The sequence below is a fragment of the Rana temporaria genome, chromosome 8 (assembly GCF_905171775.1).
Source record: "Rana temporaria chromosome 8, aRanTem1.1, whole genome shotgun sequence".
NCBI lineage: Eukaryota > Metazoa > Chordata > Amphibia > Anura > Ranidae > Rana > Rana temporaria.
Genome location: NC_053496.1, coordinates 183,483,958 through 183,507,415, shown reverse-complemented (window position 1 = coordinate 183,507,415; position 23,458 = coordinate 183,483,958). Strand labels below are relative to the sequence as shown.

The 23,458-nt window shown below is 45.9% G+C and overlaps 1 protein-coding gene and 1 long non-coding RNA gene across 2 annotated transcripts; both read right to left on the bottom strand.

Annotated features, from left to right (window-relative positions):
• Positions 1–1,871: 1,871 nt before the first annotated feature.
• Positions 1,872–22,330, bottom strand: LOC120909562. The gene is made up of 3 exons (XR_005741302.1): positions 22,278–22,330; positions 16,301–16,413; positions 1,872–1,940 (listed from the first exon to the last, which is right to left on the bottom strand). It is a non-coding gene; the product is annotated as an uncharacterized LOC120909562 (long non-coding RNA).
• Positions 12,026–13,747, bottom strand: LOC120909560 (gastrula zinc finger protein XlCGF7.1-like). Its single transcript, XM_040321325.1, has one exon. The coding sequence runs from the start codon at positions 13,348–13,350 to the stop codon at positions 12,373–12,375; it is 978 nt and encodes a 325-aa protein (XP_040177259.1). The 5' UTR covers positions 13,351–13,747; the 3' UTR covers positions 12,026–12,372.
• Positions 22,331–23,458: the final 1,128 nt, after the last annotated feature.

The following is a 23,458-nucleotide window of genomic DNA, read 5'->3' as shown; positions in this document are numbered from 1 at the left end:
AGAACAGGAATACGGCTTTTCCCCTTTGTGCAATCTCACATGATTGGAAAGATTGGCCCTCTGTGAAAAAAGCTTCCCGCACTCGGGGCAGGAATACGGCTTCTCCCCCGTGTGAGACCTTTGGTGAATAACTACGTCTGATTTCCGGGGGTAACATTTGCCACACTCGGGGCAGGAATATGGCTTTTCTCCTGTATGTAATTTCTGATGTCTGGAAAGATGAGTCTTTTGTGAAAAACATTTCCCGCACTCAGTGCAGGAATACGGCTTCTCACCCGTGTGAGATCTGTAATGTGTGACAAGTTCTGATCTATGAAGAAAGCATTTCCCGCACTCAGAACAGGGATAAAGTTTTTCACCCGTGTGAGATCTCAGATGTACGGTAAGCCTTATTTCAGAGGTAAAACTTTCCAAACATTCCGGGCAAGTAAACTTTTTCTTCCCCTGAATCCCGGCCCTGTCCCTCACAGTACGAGGTTGCTCAGAGTCGGAGGGATTCCATGGTCTATCCACACTGTGAAGTCCTCCATCCATAGTGGAGCTCATTGTCTTTTCTCCTCCACAATCTCCTGTGATGTCCTCATCTTCCATTTTACAACCTGGAGATAAAGTGAGACGATCCTTTGAGGGTTTCTCCATGGCGTGTCCTGAAAAAATAGAAAAACATCATCAATAGATATGAGAGGGTCAGTTCACTTGCATCAAGATTCCATCTGGGTCAGGTAGATATGAGGGAGGAGATGTTCTCTGTGGAGGTCCCAACCAGCTGGGACTTTTCCCCCCATCAAAGAACCTTTGGTCCTCCTCCCAGATCACTTCTACATTTACACATCCTTCTCAGAAGAGCAGGAACCAATGGGGACTGGGAGGGGCGTGCTCTTTACACAACCACAAGCCTAGGCACTGGGTCATGTGATCTCTGATAGACAAAAGGGTCAAAGTTCAGACCTGCAGACCTTATGGCATAGAAAACGTGTGTAACACAACCTAATGCTGCCAGCTGAATTCCAGGACGGGTATCAGTACAGGGAGGGGACCACTATCAACCTATTATTGGCTGATATCACTCAGCTCCCGCCCTACTCTGGACCAATCAGTGTGCAGTAACAGAGCGGAGATAAGAGAAGAATATATTATGGGTCACCTGTGCTGATCTCTGTAGGAGTGTCCTCCTCTATGAATGTCCTCATCATTCCAGCCTCCTCCGTATATTGCTGATCATCCCTCACATACGTCTCTTCTACGTCACACTCAGTTTTCATGATCATCAGATCTTCACCCTAAACCAACAGAATGGCAGAAAATAACATCTGTAACATAGAAGTATTTATGATGTGAGATCACATAGAAAATATCATCTTGTAGAGTCCACACATCATCTCCACATGTCAGAGTGTTCAATCACTTTATGTTCCCGACCCTCAACTCCACCTACCTGATGATGGTGGGGGATGGTGTGACCTTCCTGTGTGGAATTCCAAGAATACAGAGGACGGGGACATCTCTCTGGTGGGTTTCTGCTACTAGGCAACTCCATTATGTCCTTCTGTTCTTCAAAAAGCCCCATCACACTATACTCCTTATACTCTTCTTTATACTCTTCTTTAACAACAATATTATCCACGAGGATTCCAATCTGAATATATATAATGAAACATTCATTGCAACAAACAAGTTTGTGTATAAATCATAACTACCAATAATTGTTATTCATCTACTTGACACACACAATGATACAGTCACCATCCGGACACATCCCTTGTCTGTTACTAGAATAATGTCCCAGAATTCCCAGCACCGCTCACCTCTCCTGTCAGCAGCTCCATCATCTTCTTGGTGACTTCTAGAATCTTCTCCATGTTGTGTCTCTCGGGTTTTAGGGAGTCACATGGAGGCACTGTGATGGTCATATGATCACCAGACTTCAGAAGAGGAAAACTCTGTAGTGAAAACCAACAAGATTATGTTAGAATCCCAGAATCCTCCTCACCTCTCCAGTCAGGTCTGTGTTTTATTATTAGAGATAAGAGTGATGTCATGTGACCTCCCAGAATCCTCCTCACCTGTCCGGCCAGGTCTGTGTTTTATTATTAGAGATAAGAGTGATGTCATGTGACCTCCCAGAATCCTCCTCACCTCTCTGGTCAGGTCTGTGTATTATTAATATAAAGAGTGATGTCATGTGACCTCCCAGAATCCTCCTCACCTCTCTGGTCAGGTCTGTGTTTTATTAATAGAGATAAGAGTGATGTCATGTGACCTCTCAGAATCCTCCTCCCCTCTCCAGTCAGGTCTGTGTATTATTAATATGGATAAGAGTGATGTCATGTGACCTCCCAGAATCCTCCTCCCCTCTCCAGTCAGGTCTGTGTATTATTAATATGGATAAGAGTGATGTCATGTGACCTCCCAGAATCCTCCTCACCTCTCCAGTTAGCAGGTAGAGGATCTCCAGGGTGAGGTTTAGTATCTTCTCAGTCATGTGACTCTGGTTCTCATCCATCCTTTTAGGGGTTTCCCTGTAGACCAAAAATTTAAAACAAAGAATGATCTGGACTGTATCGGTTATATAATATTAGGATGGGGATGTATGGGGGAAGGGAGAATATGAGGGTTTCTATCATGTAAGAATGGCCCCAGTGGGATTTCACACAAAGAAATTAAGTTGAGCATTTTCAAGGATTTGGGGGTCTGGAAGCCTTTTCCCCTTTTGCTTAATGGTTCGTAAAGTCCTTTTGATATATAAAATCTGTTTTATTTTTGATATACTAGCAAAGAAAGCCAAAAAAAGTTTTCTTTATGTCCAAATAAAACCTCCACTCTTAATAAAAGTCATATAATCTGTTTGAGGTGAAAAAAATCATTGGTGGAAAAGTGACAAGAAGTAGACAATGTTTCGGTCCCATAAGTGGTGAATGTTCTGCCCCTGAAGGGGTTAATCTAGGTTCCCACACTATATATGTGTGTATCATCATCTGCTGGAGATAAAAGACGTCACAGTGACTATGGAGGAAGAGGACGGACATGACGGGGGTTACTGGGTGTAAATAGAAAATAAGATCTTATTACCTCCTCTGATGCCAATTCCAACAATGTCTCCTCTCTACTTCCTCCCGAGTGACCTCTCACCCGGAACTCCTGTTTGTACCTGACATCACTTCCTGTCTTCCATAGAGACTTCCTGTCTGGGTAGGCGTGAGATCGCCACCTTGTGGAGCTCAGAGAAACTGCAGCTCCGAGAAACGTCCCATAGTGTGAACACCTCCTTGTAACCTTTAACCTTTAACCGGCATCTTTTTTTTAATCGAGAGAAGGTGCATACTGGATTACTATTCAGAGCATGTCTAGGGTGACCACATGTCCCGGATTGCCCGGGACAGTCCCGCATTTTGCAGGTCTGTCCCAGCACATTCATTCCAGGACAATACAGTGTCCCGAAATGAAACTGACGCAGCCACCCCCCCCGGGCCAATCTGATGTCCCCAAAAAAGGCCGCCACATCACCGCTTTACTCACTGACAGTACTTGTCCTGGCCGGGAATGCCTGGGGGAGCACAATCCCCGCCCCCTGCTTGTGATTGGAGAAATCATAAATCCCGCCTCTTGTGTCCAATCACTGTGCTGTGATTAGTTACAGCACAAGCTGATTTTTGGGAAAGGAGCGTGTCCCTGAATGGTAGTTTGGAAATGTGGTCACCCTAAGCATGTCAGGGGGTTACTGTGTTACTCTGCAGGGAAACAGGCAACCTACCACCCCTTACAATGATGACTCCTTTATTCCTCATGGAATTTTCTGCTGTAACAACTACCCAATTACACAGGGCCAGGTAATGAATTGGATAACTGGATCAAGAGATTGTTGTGCCTGATCCAATCATTTGGTTTACCACCCACTCATTAGGCATAACTGGTTATTAATTCATGCAACAGCACAGCACCCAATGACATCATTCCCACCAAGCTACTGAAGGAATGTGCCGACATCCTGGCGCCTCCGATCACACAGCTTATAAATCAGTCATTTAAGGAAGGCATAGTGCCTTCCCTGCTGAAAGAGGGCACAATCCTGCCGATCTTGAAAAAACCTAATTTGGATCCTATGGACCCAACTCACCGCCGTCCCATAACAGGTCTAAATGCTCTGTCCAAGATAATGGAGAAAGTGGTGGTAAATCAGCTGCAACAGCATCTGGATACCCACAACCTACTCGATCCATTTCAATCCGGGTTCCGTCCCGGACACGGGACAGAAACGGCCTTACTGAAAATATGGGATGATGCGCTCGAGGCCGCAGACGAAGGAGAATCGTGTCTCCTGGTTCTGCTGGACCTAAGCGCAGCCTTTGACACAGTAGACCATAAATTGCTACTGAGACGACTAACAGAAGTCGCCGGAGTCTCAGAAGATGCCTTACCATGGTTCTCCTCTTTTCTCGGAAACCGTTCACAAACAGTGAAACTGGGATCTTTCACGTCAGAAAAACGCGCGGTGCCATGTGGGGTCCCCCAAGGATCCCCCCTATCACCGGTGCTGTTTAATATCTATCTTCGTCCTCTCTTTGATATTATCAGTAGCCAAGAACTACTCTATCACTCGTATGCAGACGACACGCAGTTGTACTTTCGCATCTGCCAAAAAAAGGATCATCATCTCAGATTAGAGAAATGTCTCTCTTCAATAGAAAACTGGATGACTATGAGTTATCTCAAACTCAATAGCGCTAAAACAGAACTCTTTATGTTCAATGCCAGTCGGAAGAGACAACCGACAACTAACTGGACACCTTCGCCCATCCTGGGTCAGACCATCTCCCCTAGCTCCAAAGTCAAAAGTCTAGGAGTCACGTTTGACACCTTCATGACAATGGACGCACAAATAGGGTCAGTAGTCAGCGGGACGCACCATTTGATGCGCCTTCTACGCAGACTTATTCCATTTATTCCCAAAGAAGACATAGCAGTCGTGGTGGGAACAATCGTGAATTCCAGACTGGACTATGCAAATGCCCTTTACCTCGGGCTCCCCAAGTACCAAATCGCTCGTCTTCAAGTCGTACAGAATACGGCCGCTAGACTTGTGACTGGGAAAAAATCTTGGGAATCAATCTCACCTTCGCTGAGATCCCTTCACTGGTTGCCAGTGAAAGACAGAATTGCATTCAAAGCACTCTGCCTGACACATAAGTGCATCCATGGGAAGGCTCCTCGATATCTTTGCGACAAGATCAAAACGCACAATTGCAACCGCATTCTGCGATCCACCGACCAAAATCTGGTCAAGGTTCCTAAAACCAAATACAAGTCCAAAGGAGAAAGAAGGTTTGCTTTCCAGGGCCCCAGGCTTTGGAATGCTTTGCCAACCAGCATTCGGTTGGAGCAAAACCACCTGTCTTTCAGAAGGCAGATCAAAACCCTGCTTTTCTGAAAAGCATGAGACACTAACAACTAGCGCCCAGAAGCGATTCAGTTCGCATGTGCCGCGCTATACAAATTTTTCATTCATTCATTCATTCATTCATCTGAGGGGGAAGCAAGGATATTATTCTTAAACCTTCCAGCAGAATATCAGGCTGTCGTGGAGAAGGGGTTTAAAAGTGACCAAGATCACTATCTCGGGCTCCACCTGATGAGTTATTCTTGCGCCTCTGTAGCAGAAGATCAGGCTATCGTGGAGAAGAGGCATGAAAATAAGATGACCAGATTTTTAAAATGAAATCTGGGGACATTTTTTTTTTATAGTAATGGCGGCAATCGGCGACTCTGCCTGTCGCCGCCCACCACACAGCCTGTTAAAGGGGTTGTAAACCCTCGTGTTTTTTCACCTTAAAGGGGTTGTAAAGGTAAAAGTTTTTTTACCTTAATGCATCCTATGCATTAAGGTAAAAAAACATCTGACAGCAACGCCCCCCCCCCCCCCCCCGTTTTACTTACCTCACCAGTCGAAAGTCCCGGGCACGTGCTTGTCATCTTGCTCGGTTCCCAGCCTGGCCGTTGATTGGCTAGGCTGGGCGGATTGATAGCAGCGCAGCCATTGGCTGACGCTGCTGTCAATCACAGCGGATGACGCGGCGCGCCGGGGGGGGGGGGGGCCGAGTGATACAGTCGGCGGCTATCGCATGAACGTTGAAAGCTTTTACGAGGAGGAGCCGAGACAGCCGCCGAGGGACCCCAGAAGACACGGATCCGGGTCACTCTGTGCAAAACGATCTGCACAGTGGAGGTAAGTATAACATGTATGTTATTTATTTTTATTTTTTTTTAATTGTACCTTTAGTGTTCCTTTAATGCATCCTATGACTTTAAGTCTTATGCCGCGTACACACGATCATTTTTCAGCATGAAAAAAACATTGTTTTTAAAAAACATCATTTAAAATGATCGTGTGTGAGCTGCACGTCGTTTTTCAGGTTCTGAAAAACGACAATTTTTTTTTCCGAACATGCTGCATTTTTTTAACGTTGTTTTAAACAATGTCATTTTTCGGGTTGTGTGTGGGCTAAAACGACAAAAAAAAAACACGCATACTCAGAAGCAAGTTATGAGACGGGAGCGCTCGTTCTGGTAAAACTACCGTTCATAATTGGAGTAAGCTCATTCATCACGCTGTAACAGACAGCAAATCGTCTTTTACTAACACGGAATCAGCTAAAGCAGCCCAAAGGCGAATGGGACTTCCCCTTTATAGTGCCGTCGTACGTGTTGTACGTCACTGCACTTTGCTAGATCATTTTTTGGTGTGTAGGCAATGTCGTTTTAATGATGAAGTTGGGAAAAACGTTGTTTTTTAGACATGCTGAAAAACGACGTTTTCTTTCATGCTGAAAAATGATCGTGTGTACGCGGCATCACTCTCTGGGCCCCGGCTACTACTTGGTGGGGAGTGGAGGAAGATCGCTCTGCCAGGGAAGGCGAGGAGGCGGCTGGCCGGGACTTGAGCCAAGGCAGAAGAACATGCGAGCGGAGCTGAAGAAATATTACCTCCGCTCCAACCAGCACATGATCATCAGGGGCACAGATAATGGGGAAAAAAAATACACCCCCCTAAGCTAGTAGGAGTGGCGGAGCGGGGAGGGATTTTTCTTAGATTTTATTTTCTATTTTTATTCTGCACTGACTGTCTTTGAAATTCCCCCAGCCCCTGTTCAAATCCAATCCGGGGACAAAACCAGGGACGGTTGTCTGGTCAGCCTGCTTGAAAGTGACAAAGATAACCATCTCAGGCTGCAGCTGATGAGTTATTCCCGCACCTCCAAGATCAGGCTATCACAGAGAAGGTGCTTGAAAGTGACGAAGATCACCATCCCGGGCTGAGGCTGATGAGTTATTTCTACACCTACCAGAGTGGAGGAGCCATGTTAAGGGGATGGCGAGTTATTCCTACACCTCCCAGAATATCAGGCTATATCGGACAAGGGGCTTGAAAGCGACCAAGATCACCATCCCGGGCTGGGGTTGATGAGTTATTCCCGCACCTCCCAGCAGAAGATCAGGTTATCACAGAGAAGGGGCTTGAAAGTGACAAAGAGCACCATTCTGGGCTGAGGCTGATGAGTTATTTCTGCACCTCCCAGAGTGGAGGAGCCGTGTTAAGGGGATCCTTGAGGGAGAAGACAGGACTTTAGCTAATCCTGACCTTCAATTAGCTGGTCTGTAGCCTGGAGTGGAGTAGGCCTTCTGGGCCTTGATCTGAGGGGACACCTTGTAGGCAAACCCACTGCTGGGGGACTTCAGTGGAGTAGCCATGCTAGGGGGGTCCTTGAGGGAGAAGGCAGAAGGACTTTGGCTACACCTGACCTTAAATGGGCTAGTCTGTAGCCTGGAGTGGAGCAGGTCTTCGGGACCTGGGTCTGAAGAGACACCTTGTAGGAGGAGCCACTACTGGGAGACTTGAGTGGAGGAGCCATGTTAGGGGGGTCCTTGAGGGAAAAGGCAGAAGGACCTCGGCTACCCCTGACCTTCAATTAGCTGTTCTGTAGCCTGGAGTGGAGCAGGCCTTCGGGACCTGGGTTTGAAGACACACCTTGTAGGAGAACTCATTGCTGGGGGACTAACAAGAGCTTGCTGTGAAAGAAGGTTAGACTTTGTTGTTCTGTATTAAGGCACTGAAGTGCACTGCAATGAGACTGAGATAAATGTCACCCTTTTGTGCCAATATCATTTTACAGCAAAGCTTAGAAAAGTATCTTGAGTGGACATTCTTAATTCCAAGAAACAAGTATTTGGCCAGAAATACATGACTACTGTGTACTGGGTGGTCTTCGGGCCTGTAGGATGTGGAACATAATATGGCAGAGTTTCTCTCAAAGGACAGGAATTTGAGTGTTTTATCCGGAGTAGATGTGGGGGAAGAGACCTGGATCAGCTATCAGGAGCCACTGTCCAATCCAGTTCCCATACAAGCAGGGTTCCCTTTAGCTGCCCACCTGAAATACCAGAAGCTTCCCACCTCCCTGTGAAGGAGATAATGTTTCATGGAAAATGCCAGTAGCCAGGGCAGGGACAAGGGGTGGGCATGAGGGGAGGCTGCCCTGGGCACTGTGGTGTCATGTATGATGGGAGGCACCGCGAGGAGATTGGGGAAGGGGGGGATTTGTGTTAGGAGGAGGAAATTGGGTGGTGGTAGGGGGTAACAATGATTCTAGGAGGGGAAATTTTGGGATGTGTGCTAGGAGTGGTGATTTGGGGGGAGATTTGTATTGGGATGGAGGAACAGGATTTGCGCTAGGAGGGGTGATCGGGGGTGAGGCATTTGTGCTATTAAGGATGATTGGGGGGTATTTGTGCTAGGAGGGGGATTTGGGGGAGTATTTATGCTAGGATGGGGAATTGGAGGAAAGGAATTGTGCTTGGAGAGGAGATTTGAGGGCATTGTGCTAGGAGGGGCACTTTTTTTTGGCGGGGGGGACAGGGATTTGTGCTGGGAGCATACGGGGAGAGGATTTTAGCTGGGGAGATGGGGGGCAAAGATGTGCGCTGGGAAAGAGGGCATTTCAGTAGGGGGGCATATTTGTACTGGGAGGAGGGTGAATATATGTGTAGCGCCTGTGTACTTTCGTACAGGTGCTATATTTAAATTTAGTGGGAGAATGAGAGAGTTATGTTGCTCTCATTCTTTGATTTTGTTAAATTTGGCTGTCGCCAAACCTGGATTGTCCTGTGGGTCAGTCTGTGCTCCAGAGATGCAGTCTCATCTCTGTGCGGCAGGTGGCGCCAGAGGGGTCCAGGCGGAGCCGCTTCTTCCCAGCAGCCAATTGGAGGAGTTTTCCCTCGCAGGGCATGCTGGGAGGGGTATTTCTGTGGCGGAGGCCGTGGTTCGGGTTCTTGGTTCCAGGTGCGGCACCCAACTTTAGGGTGTGTGCACATTACGGGCCCCACTACTATGGCCTACCTGGCCGAGGTCGCGTTCCTGACTCTGGGCTCTCATAGCCCGGAGCAACTGATGCTGCAAAGGGGCCCCAGTGACTTGCTGGGTCCTCACTTCTATTAAGAAGATCCCAAGCTGGGTGCTGTTCGGTGGGGGATCGGTCTGAGGAGAACCCGGAGGCAGGTGATCCAACAGGGCTGTAACGAACCATCGGGGATCTGGGTGACCGGACACTGACAAACGGACAAACCATACATTTTGTGAAAAACACAGGAACAATAAAAAAATATCCTGCATCAGTTGTGCAAATGTTTATCGAAAAACAATTTTTTTCCATAAAAAAATTCACTGAAATAATAAATACACACAAACACATAGCATACAAAAAAATCTTATTATATTAAGAAGATGTAAACTGTGTTGAGCCAATAAATAATGGATATTATGACTGTGGATTTTACCCTTTTGAGGTAGAGAAAGAGGTTGAGTGTACGTAGTCTTCGATCGCCTTCTTCTCTGCCACCTTGTACTCACTAATACAAGACAAAAGTTTTCAGTAGTAAGCTCTTCCTTGTTCAATCACAAAAAGAATGCCATTCATGTTTACCGATCCCTTCAGACATGAATGAACACCAGAGTACTCAGCCTTGAGCATTCAATCACAAAGGGAAGATATAGCAAACATGCTACTCATGTTTACCGATCCTTTAAGGCATGAATGAACATCAGAATGCGCAGTACTGAGCGCTTCCCTGTTCAATCACAAAGGGAAGAGATAGCAACAAGCCATTTATGTTTACCGATCTTTCAGACATGAATGAAAACCATAATGCTCAGTGCTGAACGCTTCCATGTTCAATCACAAGGGGGAGAAATTGAAAACACACCATTCGTGTTTACCGATACCTTGAGCCATGAATGAATACCGGAGTAGTAAGTACTGAGTGCTTCTCTGTTCAGTTACAAAGGGAAGAGATAGCAAATATGCCATTCATGTTTACTGATCCCTTCAGACATGAATGAACACCAGAGTGCTCAGTACTTAGTGCTTCCATGTTTAATCACAAAGGGAAGAGATAGCAAATATGCCACTCATGTTTACTGATCCCTTTAGACATGAATAAACACCAGAGTACTCCACTGAGCGCGTCCATGTTCAGTCACAAAGGGAAGAGATAGCAACACGCCATTTACCGATCTTTCAGACATGGGTGATCTCCAGAATGCTGAGTGCTGAGCGCTTCTGGGTTCAATCAGAATGGGGGAGAGATCGCAAACATGCCATTCGTGTTTACCGATACCTTCAGACATGAATGAATACCAGAATGCTCAGTACTCAGCGCTTCCATGTTCGGTCACAAAGGGAAGAGATAGCAAACACACCATTTAGGCTTACTGGTCTTTTCAGGTATGAATAAACACCAGAGGGCTCAGTACTGAGCACTCCACTGCTCATTTATGAAAGTAAAAGGATTGGTAAATATGATAGACATGTTTACTGCTCCTCGCTTGCCATCTTGAAAAGATCCTCCTAGTTGTGCACCAGTAGTCTCCTCTTCACGTTTCTTCCACAACTCACTGTCTCTGTAGGTAGAGGTGGAGGGAGAGCAGTGGGGATTGGAAGCTACACAGGGGTTGTAGAGGGGACGCAAAGGGTGAGCAGACTACAGACACATTGGCCCGGATTCACAGACAGCGGCGCACATTTATGCCGCCGTAGCGTATATAATATACGCTACGCCGACGCAGCGTATATAAAATATGTTACGCCGGCGCAGCGCAGAGAGGGAAGCAGTGAATTCACAAAGCACTTGTTCCCAAAACTGCGCTGGGTTTCCTCGGCGCAAGCCGGTGTAGGTGGAAGTAGGCGTGAGCCATGCAAATGAGGCCTGACCCCATGCAAATGATGGGCCGAGCGCCAGATACGTATAACGAACGGCGCATGCGCCGTCCCGTGGACGTATCCCAGTGCGCATGCTCACAAATACGTTGGAACAACTTTCTAAGATACGCCGGATCACTGCCTACGGCGTGAACGTAACCTACGCCCAGCCATATTCACGTCCAACGTAAACGACGTAAAATACGACGGCTTGAGTTCCCTGGTGCAGACCTTTGCATGTCTACTGCTGGGTTACACCTCCTTTATGGGGAATAACTTTACGCCGGGAGTACAACTTAAGCAAACTGCATATAGCATGCGCCGGGCGCACGTACTTTCGTGAATCGCCGTATTTCCCTTATTTGCATATTTGAATAGAAAATCAATGGGAGCGCCGCATGCGTCCAGCGTAAATATGCGCCCACAATACGACGGCGTAGGCAAGTTACGTAGGTGAGATGAAGCCTATTTTTAGGCGTATCTCAGCTTGTGGGTCCGGCGCACAGATACGACGGTGCATATTTGCACTTACGCGGCGTATCTACCCTGAATCCGGGCCATTGAGGGTAGGATCAGTGACTGTGTGGGGCAGCGCTAGGGGAGCCTTCTGTTATAAATTCATAGTCGTTGTCTTTTTGCTATTTAATAAAATAACATCAGAAATGAAAGTGAATTCATCTTGGCTCTTTGTGGCAGAGGATGCTTTGCTTTGTTTTAATATTGTATAAATTACCCTTTTTCCCTTTGATGCTTTTGCTGATGAGCAGGGGAGATCAGACTACACTGCAGGAAGAACTCATCCAGTAGTGACTCAAACCCCCTTGATCTCCTCTAGCAGAGTATGCCAGACAGAACTTTGTGAACTTCGATATCTTTAGTGAACACCAGTTGACTTGACCAATGTGAGCTCTCTGAAGTATGGCAAACTATGATTCATATAGAAGACATTTCCTGTACTCAGGACACTAATACACCTCAAGGGTTGTGTGGGATTATTGATAAATGGAAAGATGGGCCTTAAATGTAGTAAACATTTCCTGGACTCAGGTCAGAAATACGGCTTCTCCCCGCTGTAAAATCTTTGATGTTCAGAAAGATTGTACATCTCTGAAAAAAGTTTCCCGTACTAAGGGCACAAATATGTCTTCTTGCCTTCATGAATCCTCTGATGTCTGCAAAGACTGGACTTTTCAGAAAAATATTTCCCGCACTCGGTACAGGAATACGGCTTCTCACCTGTGTGACATCTATAATGTTCATCAAGATAAGACTTCCGCGAAAAGCATTTCCCGCACTCAGGACAGGAATACGGCTTCTCGCCCGTGTGAGTCCTCTGATGTGTGTTAAGATTGGATTTCTGTGAAAAATATTTCCCGCAGTCAGGGCAGGAATACGGCTTCACCCCTGTGTGAGATCTCTGATGTTCAGAAAGATAAGACTTCCGTGAAAAACATTTCCCACACTCAGAGCAGGAATGTGCCTTCTCGTCTGTGTGACTCCTCTTATGTCTGTAAAAACTGGACTTATCTGAAAAACCTTTTCCGCACTCAGGACAGGAATACGCCTTCTCACCTATGTGAGATCTTTGATGTGCAACAAGGTCGGATTTCAATGCCAAACATTTCCGGCACTCAGAGCAGAAACAGGGTTTTGCACTTTTGTAAGAAATTCGACTCCCGGCAAGTTCTGAATTCTGAGAATAACACATCCCACACTCAGGACAGGAATGAAGCTTTTCACATGTGTGAGACCTGCAATGTATGATTGATTCTGATTTATGAAGAAAACATTTCCCACACTCAGAACAGGAATGAAGTTCCTCAGATGTGTGATATTTCAGATGTACAGAAAGACTTAATTCAGAGCTAAAAATGTCCTCACATTCAGGACAGGAAAATGTCTTCTCCCCTGGAATACCAGCCCCATCCTCCACAGTATGAGGTTGCTCAGAGTCAGAGGGATTCCATGGTCTATCCACACTGTGAAGTCCACCATCCATAGTGGAGCTCATTGTCTTTTCTCCTCCACAATCTCCTGTGATGTCCTCATCTTCCATTTTACAACCTGGAGATAAAGTGAGATGATCCTTTGAGGGTTTCTCCATGGCGTGTCCTGGAAAAATAGAAAAACATCATCAATAGATATGAGAGGGTTAGTTCACTTCCATCAAGATTCCATCTGGATCAGGTAGATATGAGTGAGGAGATGTTCTCTGTGGAGGTCCCAACCAGCTGGGACTCTTCCCCCCATCAAAGAACCTTTGGTCCTCCTCCCAGATCACTTCTACATTTACACAGCCTTGTCAGAAGAGCAGGAGCCAATGGGGACTGGGAGGTGCAGAGGTTTAAAGTTCAGAATTGCAGACACATAGAACATGTGAAGATAGGCCTAGACTTATAGTGTTATGAATGTATTTAGTGTTTAGGACCCACCTGGTCTGATCTCTGTAGGAGTGTCCTCCTCTATAAATGTCCCCGTTATTCCATCCTCCTCCATAGACTGCTGATCACCCCTCCCATACCTCTCTTCTTCTTCTGCTTTAACCTCAACTTTCATAGCTATCAGATCTTCACCCTAAACCAAGAGAATGGTAGAAAATTGCATGTGTAAAATATAAGCTCACATAAAAAATGCTAAGCCCACACATCATCTTCAATTGTCACCTACATGTTCTAGATGCTCCATCCCACCAAGTTTGTAACAGTGAGGGATGGTGTGACCTTCCTGTGTGGAATCCCGGGAATACAGAGGACGGGGACATCTCTCTGGTGGGTTCCCATTACTGGATCCATCTGTAGGAAACACACACACTGACTGAATACATTGTTTCTATGTGTTTATCAGGTGATGGGGGATCTAGGTGGAGCCTCCGTACTGCTCTCTCCTTTACAATAAAGTCTCCTCTTACCCGGTGTTGTGAGGGGCGGCTGATTCTCCATCATGACGTCCTTGTAGAGATCCTTGTGTCCTTCTAAATACTCCCACTCCTCCATGGAGAAATAGACAGTGACATCCTGACACCTTATAGGAACCTGACACACACAATGATACAGTCACCATCCAGACACACCCCTTGTCTGTTACTGGATAATGTCCCAGAATTCCCAGAATCCTCCTCACCTCTCCTGTCAGCAGCTCCATCATCTTCTTGGTGACTTCTAGAATCTTCTCCATGTTGTGTCTCTCAGGTTTTAGGGAGTCACATGGAGGCACTGTGATGGTCATATGATCACCTGACTTCACAAGAGGAAATCTCTGTATTGGAGAACCAATAGGAATATCATGTTAGAATCCCAGAATCCTCCTCACCTCTCTGGTCAGTGTTTTTTTTTAACAATAAACTTAGCGAGTATACATCAAGATACATGCAGTCCAGAAAAAGAAAAGGCTTAGTTAGACTTACTGGTGATGGTATTTCTAAGAGCCCTTCAGGACAACCTTTGGAGAGAGCGCAGCTCTGCCTATTTTCCAGGAAACACATGTCGTCTTGAAATCCCTCCTCTTCTAGCATGGGGGAGGATCACAAAAAAAATGATAAGCAAAAGCCCATATGGAGAAAAATTAAGGTACCACAGTACCCCTCTTACCTGGGCCTGACCTGACCAGAGCCTGGGGCGCCTGCTTCCGCCATGGCTGTCGGTCTCTCTCCATCCCTGGCAGAGAGCGCAGAGGGGACTGAGAAAAAACCCATCTGGTTTAAATTATCGTCCCCGGCCTCATTAACGAGGGCCGGATGTGCCGGTCGATAGACTTTTCCCTTTGGCCTCTGCGTTCCAGGCAACGGCCCCCACAGGAAGCCGCATCACCAAATGTGACGTCACCCGCCGGTTAGGACCCGGAACCACCATTCTGGATATTCCGCCGACCAGCAGCGGTATACTCCCCGGCCACCTGAGCCATACCTGCAGGCACTCTGACACTGGAGAGGCTGGGGACTTCGGAACAGCCCCCCAGCCCGTACTGGGGGGACTGCTGGGATGGTCACTGCACTCCAGGCAGACACCTTTAAAATAAGCCGTATCCATCCACCTTGGAGAGAGCGCAGCTCCCTGGTTCCAGCATGCGCTTCCACCATGGCGGAGGAAACACAATAACTAAGGACACGGTGGAAGAGGAGGGATTTAAAGACGGCATGTGTTTCCTGGAAAAAGGGTGGAGCTGCGTTTTCTCCAAGGTTGTCCTGAAAGGTGATTTAAGAAAAAATTGATGAATAGAGACAAGGTTTGAACTGTGGCATAACAATAATTGAGGAATTAAAGCGTGGTACGGTATTGACTAATGGGTCCTATACTCAGCTTTCAAGAATACAGTGCTATCTGTTCTACATTCGTATGGTCCAACCAAGTATCCCATATTTTTCCATACTTGGCCAGACACCCTCTATGAACATATATCTCTTTCTTGTGGGGTAATGCAGCATTTACTGTAGCTATCCATTCTTGAACGTTAGGGGATAAAGCCCTAAGCCATGTTCGGGCGATCAGCACCCTGGCCATAAATAATGATTCCTGTAGGAATGTATGGTGAAATGTATCGTTCTCAGGGTCCGGGAACACTCCCAGGATGCTTAGGGTAGAGTGTAAGGGAAGAACCCGTTTCATCATAGATAAATGTCACCACTTGGATAACCCTGTGTTATATTATTAGAAATAAGAGTGATGTCATGTGACCTCCCAGAATCCTCCTCACCTCTCCAGTCAGGTCTGTGTTTTATTAATAGAGATAAGAGTGATGTCATGTGACCTCCCAGAATCCTCCTCACCTCTCCGGTCAGGTCTGTGTTTTATTAATAGAAATAAGAGTGATGTCATGTGACGTCCCAGAATCCTCCTCACCTCTCCGGTCAGGTCTGTGTTTAATTAATAGAGATAAGAGTGATGTCATGTGACCTCCCAGAATCCTCCTCACCTCTCCGGTCAGGTCTGTTTTTTATTAACAGAGATAAAAGTGATGTCATGTGACGTCCCAGAATCCTCCTCACCTCTCCGGTCAGGTCTGTGTTTTATTAATAGAGATAAGAGTGATGTCATGTGACCTCCCAGAATCCTCCTCACCTCTCCGGTCAGCAGGTAGATGATCTCCAGGGTGAGGTTTAGTATCTTCTCAGTCATGTGACTCCGATCCTCCTCCATCCTCATTGATGTGGTCATGTGATCTATGCGGATTTCTTTGTAAAAAGATAAGAGGAGAATTATCTGGATTGTATTGGTTGTACAATATTAGGATGGGAATATAGGGGGTTAATACCACTCCCCCAGTGGAAAATTGGCAACGTGTACATTGGGTTATTTAATGTTTTTCGTGTTTCTCACCCCCAGCAAACCTGTTATATTTTTTCCTACTTGCCTCATTAGAACTTTATCCACCTTCTCCCCCTATTATTGGCTGATTTCAGACCCAACGCTCAGGCCTCGTACACACGGGTGAGAATCCCGTAGAAAAAGAAAAGTTGGTTTTCTCGACGGGATTCCTGGCAAGATGTTCTTGCCAAGCCCTGTGTACAGACGTACATTCAAAAGAACCGCCGTTCTTTTGAATGGCAAGAATGTGGTGACGTCATCGTCATTGTGGGGTTAGCAGTCTTGTAAAAAGGGATGAGATTCAGATTTTGGGTTGTACTGAAATTCGACCCAAATTTCCACGATTTTGAATTTAGTTGAGTTAGGCCTCGTACACACGCACGCTTTTCTCTGCAAGAAAGCTGCTGGGAGAGCTTTTTGCCGAGAAAACCGTGCGTGTGTATGGTTTCTCATCGGGAATCTCGACGAGAAAAATAGAGATCCTGATGTGATTGGCTCAGTGATCTCTTTACAGCATTGCGGTATATGTCAGAGCTATATAAATGTATAATAATAAAAGTGTGTGACTGTGGGGGAGGGGACATTAGAGTGTAAGCTCCTCTGGTACAGAGGAAATGATTGGCTCAGCGATCTCTGTACAGCACTGCGGTATATATCAGAGCTATATAAATGTATAATAATAATAATATTGTGGGGGAGGGGACATTCGAGTGTAAGCTCCTCTGTACACAGAATGATGTGACTGTGGGGGAGGGGACATTAGAGTGTAAGCTCTTCTGGTACAGAGACTAATGTGATTGGCTCAGTGATCTCTGTACAGAACTACCAGTATATGTCAGAGCTATTTGAATGTATAATAATAATAATAGTAGTGGGTGACTGTGGGGGGACATTAGAGTGTAAGCTCCTCTGTACCGAGACTGATGTGATTGGCTCAGTGTTCTCTGTACAGCATTGTGGTATATGTCAGAGCTATATAAATGTATAATAATAACAGTGTGTGACTGTGGGGGGAGGGTACATTAGAGTGTAAGCTCCTCTGTACAGAGACTGATGTGACTGTGGCAGGAGGGGACATTAGAGTGTAAGCTCCTCTGGTACAGAGACTGATGTGACTGGCTCAGTGATCTCTGTACAGCACTACGGTATATGTCAGAGCTATATAAATGTATAATAATAATAATAGTGTGTGAATGTGGGGGAAGGGACATTAGAGTGTCAGCTCCTCTGTACAAAGACTGATGTGATTGGTTCAGTGTTCTCTGTACAGCACTACAGTATATTTCAGAGCTATATAAATGTATAGTAATAATAGTGTGTGACTGTGAAGCGGTCTGAGGAAATTCTCTGTGGAGAGCAGAATCTGCCCAGTGACTGTGATTCCACTCTGTGATTGGTTGGTGTGGAGAGAGTACAGCCAATGGTAGTGGAGAGGTCTGAGGTGAGTGTTTGTGGAGAGCAGAATCCGCCCAGTGACTTTGATCCCGCCCTGTGATTGGTTGGTGTGGAAGGAATGCAGCCAATGACAGTGGAGGAGGTGTGAAGCGGGAACTCTGAGGTGATGGGTGTGAGGTGCCCGGCTCTCCTCGGCTCTTCTATTCCGAAAGTCTCCATTTTGTTTTCCATCGGTGACAGAAGTGACGGTGGAATGGGTTCTGTTTTCTGTCACAGGAAATGTGGTTAAGGTAAAATAATATCAGAGTCATAGTGTGTGACTGTGGGGGGAGGGGGCATTAGAGTGTAAGCTCCTCTGTACAGCGCTGTGGTATATGTCAGAGCTATATAAATGTATAATAATAATAGTGTGTGACTGTGGGGGAGGGGACATTAGAGTGTAAGCTCCTCTGGTACAGAGACTGATGTTATAAATGTATAATAATAATAATGTGTGACTGTGAAGCGGTCTGAGGAAATTCTCTGTGGAGAGCAGAATCTGCCCAGTGACTGTGATCCCACTCTGTGATTGGTTGGTGTTGAGGGAATGCAGCCAATGGCAGTGGAGGAGGTGTGAAGCGGGAACTCTGAGGTGATGGGTGTGAGGTGTCCGGCTCTCCTCGGTTCTTCTATTCCGAAAGTCTCCATTTTGTTTTCCATCGGTGACAGAAGTGACGGTGGAATGGGTTCTGTTTTCTGTCACAGGAAATGTGGTAAAGGTAAAATAATATCAGAGTCATAGTGTGTGACTGTGGGGGGAGGGGACATTAGAGTGTAAGCTGTTCTGTACAGAGACTGATGTGACTGTGGGGGAGGGGACATTAGAGTGTAAGCTCTTCTGTACAGAGACTGATGTGATTGGCTTAGTGATCTCTGTACAGCATTTCGGTATATGTCAGAGCTATATAAATGTATAATAATAAAAGTGTGTGACTGCGGGGGAGGGACATTAGAGTGCAAGCTCCTCTGGTACAGAGACTGAAGTGCTGGCTCAGTGTTCTCTGTACAGCATTGCGGTATATGTCAGAGCTATATAAATGTATAATAATAATACTGTGGGGGAGGGGACATTAGAGTGTAAGCTCCTCTGTACACAGACTGATGTGACTGTGAGGGAGGGGACATTGGAGTGTAAGCTCTTCTGGTAAAGAGACTGATGTGACTGGCTCAGTGATCTCTGTACAGCATTGTGGTATATGTCAGAGCTATATAAATGTATAATAATATTAGTGTGTGACTGTGGGGGAGGGGACATTAGAGTGTAAGCTCCCCTGTACAGAGACTTATGTGACTGTGGGGGAGGGGACATTGGAGTGTAAGCTCTTCTGGTACTGAGACTGATGTGATTGGCTCAGTGATCTCTGTACAGCACTACCAGTATATGTCAGAGCTATTTGAATGTATAATAATAGTGGTTGACTGTGGTGGGGGGGGGTTCGTGGACATTAGAGTGTAAGCTCCTCTGTACAGAGACTGATGTGACTGGCTCAGTGTTCTCTGTACAGCATTTGATCAAAACCTTTTTATTTTTTGGTAGTAAAAGTAGATAGGGGGTGTACCATCGTCCTAGTTCAATAGAAAAATAGAGGGGTCTCAAGGATTCCCCAACTAACCTCGAGACTCCTATGAAGCAATTTGGGCAGGGAGGACTATATCGGTACTTAATAATTAGGTTTAGAAACCTGAATAATTCATATTTGTGAAAGCATTTATTAACAAATAAACATTAAAGACAAGAATAAAATTACAAAACATACAAACATTACAAAAAATACAAACTTGACCACAATCAGGTCACCGGTTGTGCAATCCCCATTTAGCAGACGGGGTAAATATCGGTGAAGCAATTGAAATCATGAGACCATAAGTCTCGAGTCTCGACTAGTTTCGCTTCGTCAGGAGACGGTCTAGAGGCACAAAGTCTCTTGTTCCCAGAGAGCGGGTCCCAGTTGAACGATAAGTGCGTATGAATTATGACCAAGTCTAATAAAGCAGACCTGTGTGCCCAATAGGGCCTTTAAAGGTTAAAGGGGTGATGGTGGGTCCCAGGACATAGAAGTCCTGTAAATCAGGAAATGCTCACAGTAATGGCCAGGTAAGGAGGCCAATGCAGGGGGCTGGTAATATATCAGTTACCAGTCAGTGGGGATAACCTTCAAGTGAGCTTTTGGTAGTTGGAGTGTGTGTATGTCCTGGGACCCGGCACCGGAGCCAGGTCCCAGGACATACACACACTTCAACTACCAAAAGCTCACTTGAAGGTTATCCCCACTGACTGGTAACTGATATATTACCAGCCCCCTGCATTGGCCTCCTTACCTGGCCATTACTGTGAGCATTTCCTGATTTACAGGACTTCTATGTCCTGGGACCCACCATCACCCCTTTAACCTTTAAAGGCCCTATTGGGCACACAGGTCTGCTTTATTAGACTTGGTCATAATTCATACGCACTTATCGTTCAACTGGGACCCGCTCTCTGGGAACAAGAGACTTTGTGCCTCTAGACCGTCTCCTGACGAAGCGAAAGCGAAACTAGTCGAGACTCGAGACTTATGGTCTCATGATTTCAATTGCTTCACCGATATTTACCCCGTCTGCTAAATGGGGATTGCACAACCGGTGACCTGATTGTGGTCAAGTTTGTATTTTTTGTAATGTTTGTATGTTTTGTAATTTTATTCTCGTCTTTAATGTTTATTTGTTAATAAATGCTTTCACAAATATGAATTATTCAGGTTTCTAAACCTAATTATTAAGTACCGGTATAGTCCTCCCTGCCCACATTGCTTCATAGGAGTCTCGAGGTTAGTTGGGGAATCCTTGAGACCCCTCTATTTCTCTGTACAGCATTGTGGTATATGTCAGAGCTATATAAATGTATAATAATAACAGTGTGTGACTGTGGGGGGAGGGTACATTAGAGTGTAAGCTCCTCTATACAGAGACTGATGTGACTGTGGCAGGAGGGGACATTAGAGAGTAAGCTCCTCTGTACAGTGAATTATGTGACTGTGGGGGGGGGGGGGGACATTAGAGTGTAAGCTCCTGTGGTACAGAGACTGATATGGCTGGTTTAGCGATCTCTGCACAGCACTACGGTATATATCACAGCTATATAAATGTATAATAATAATAGTGGGCGGCTGTGGGGGAGGGGACATTAGAGTGTAAGCTCCTCTAGTACACAGACTGATGTGATTGGTTCAGTGTTCTCTGTACAACACTGCGGTTTATGTCAGAGCTTTATAAATGTATAATAATAATAGTATGTGACTGTGAAGCGGTCTGAGGAAATTCTCTGTGGAGAGCAGAATCTGCCCAGTGACTGTGATCCCACTCTGTGATTGGTTGGTGTGGAGAGAGTACAGACAATGGCAGTGGAGAGGTCTGAGGTGAGTCTCTTTGGAGAGCAGAATCTGCCCAGTGACTGTGATCCCGCCCTGTGATTGGTTGGTGTGAAGGGAGTGCAGCCAATGGCAGTGGAGGAGGTGTGAAGTGGGAACTCTGAGGTGATGGGTGTGAGGTGTCCGGTTCTCCTCGGCTCCTATTCCGAAAGTCTCCATTTTGTTTTCCATCCGTGACAGTGGAATGGGTTCTGTTTTCTGTCACAGGAAATGTGGTAAAGGTAAAATAATATCCGAGTTATAGTGTGTGACTGTGGGACATTAGAGTGTAAGCTCCTCTGGTGCAGAGATTTATGTGATTGGCTCAGTGATCTCAGTACAGCACTGCAGTATATGTCAGAGCTATATAAATGTATAGTAATAATAGTGTGTGACTGTGAAGCGGTCTGAGGAGATTCTCTGTGGAGAGCAGAATCTGCCCATTGACTGTGATCCCACTCTGTGATTGGTTGGTGTGAAGAGAGTACAGCCAATGGCAGTGGCGAGGTCTGAGGTGAGTCTTTGTGGAGAGCAGAATCCGCCCAGTGACTGTGATCCCGCCCTGTGATTGGTAGGTGTGGGAGGGAATGCAGCCAATTGCAGTGGAGGAGGTGTGAAGCGGGAACTCTGAGGTGATGGGTCACGGTGTGAGGTGTCCGTCTCTCCTTGGCTTTTCTACTCCTAAAGTCTCTATTTTGTTTTCCATCAGTGACAGTGGAATGGGTTCTGTTTTCTGTCACAGGAAATGTGGTAAAGGTAAAATAATAATAATAGAGTCACATTTTTATATTTCTCTATATATATATATTTGTAGTATCTGCTGGAGGTAAACGATGTCAAAGTGACTATGGAGGAAGAGGATGGACATGACGGGGGTTACTGGGTGTAAATATAAAATAATATATTATTACCTCTTCTGCTGCCAGTTCCAGCAATGTCTCCTCTCTACTTCCTCCTGACTAAACTCTCACCCGGAACCTCCTGTCTGTACCTGACATCACTTCCTGTCTGGGTGAAATCACCACCTTGTGGAACTTGGAGAAACTGCATCTGACTGATACTTCATATTTTAGCTAACCCTTTACTGAGGGGAATAGAAAAAATAAGAAAGTTTGGGGCAGAGCTACTAGAACAGCCATTCAATGGAACCCTAGGATTCCTCCTAGGGTTGCCACCTCATCCCTTTAAACCCAAACACATATGAATTACACAGGTTCTGAGGCTAATTTAATGCAGATAAGGCACCAAGTGAGTTTAAAACCCACCTTAATCAGCCACAGAATCGGTGTAATTAATTTGTGTTCGGTTTTAAAGGGATGAGGTGGCAACCCTAATTCCTCCAGTGGTAGCTAGGGGTTCCTTGAGCTTTGCCTGATTGACCTCCCATCTGATAGTGCCTATATAATTCTGGAGCTAATGATACTTGGCAAAGCCAGCAGAATGATACCAACTACCTTTTTAGCTGTCTGTATGGGTTTCATTATTTCTACCTATCAGCAATGTAAGGAAAGGTGACCAGATTTTTAAATGAAATCCGGGGACATATTTTTTCTTTACTAGTAATGGCAACAATCAGCAACTCTCTGTCCGTCGCCGCCCGCTTCACAGCCTCTCAAGTCTTACTCTTCGGGCCCCGGCTACTACTGAATGTGGAGCGGAGGAAGATCACTCTGCCAGGGAAGGCAAGGAGATAGGCAGGTGGCTGGCCAGGATTTGAGCCAAGGCAGAATAACATGCGAGCGAAGCTGAATGGGCATGCACCCGAAACTAAAGAAATATTCGACCAGAACATGATCATCAGAAAGGGGCACAGATAATGGGAAAAATACAACCCCCCTATGCTAGTAGGCACGGCGGAGCGGGGGTTTGTAATTCAATTTTTTTTATTTTAATTCTGCACTGACTTTCTTTGAAATTGCCCCTGCCCCCTATTAAATCCAATCTGGGGACAAAACCAGGGACAGACTTGGTCCTCAATCAGGGGACTGTCTCCTGAAACTGGGGATGTCTGGTCACCCTAATGTAAGGGACATTTTTCTCACTGGCCCCCGCAAAGAATTAGGATTAGTAAGGGTTCCCCCGAGACCTGATT

What these genes read in the sequence shown, in the direction of transcription:
- LOC120909560 (XM_040321325.1), bottom strand. Translation starts at nt 13,350, where the DNA reads ATGGAGAAACCCTCAAAGGATCATCTCACTTTATCTCCAGGTTGTAAA.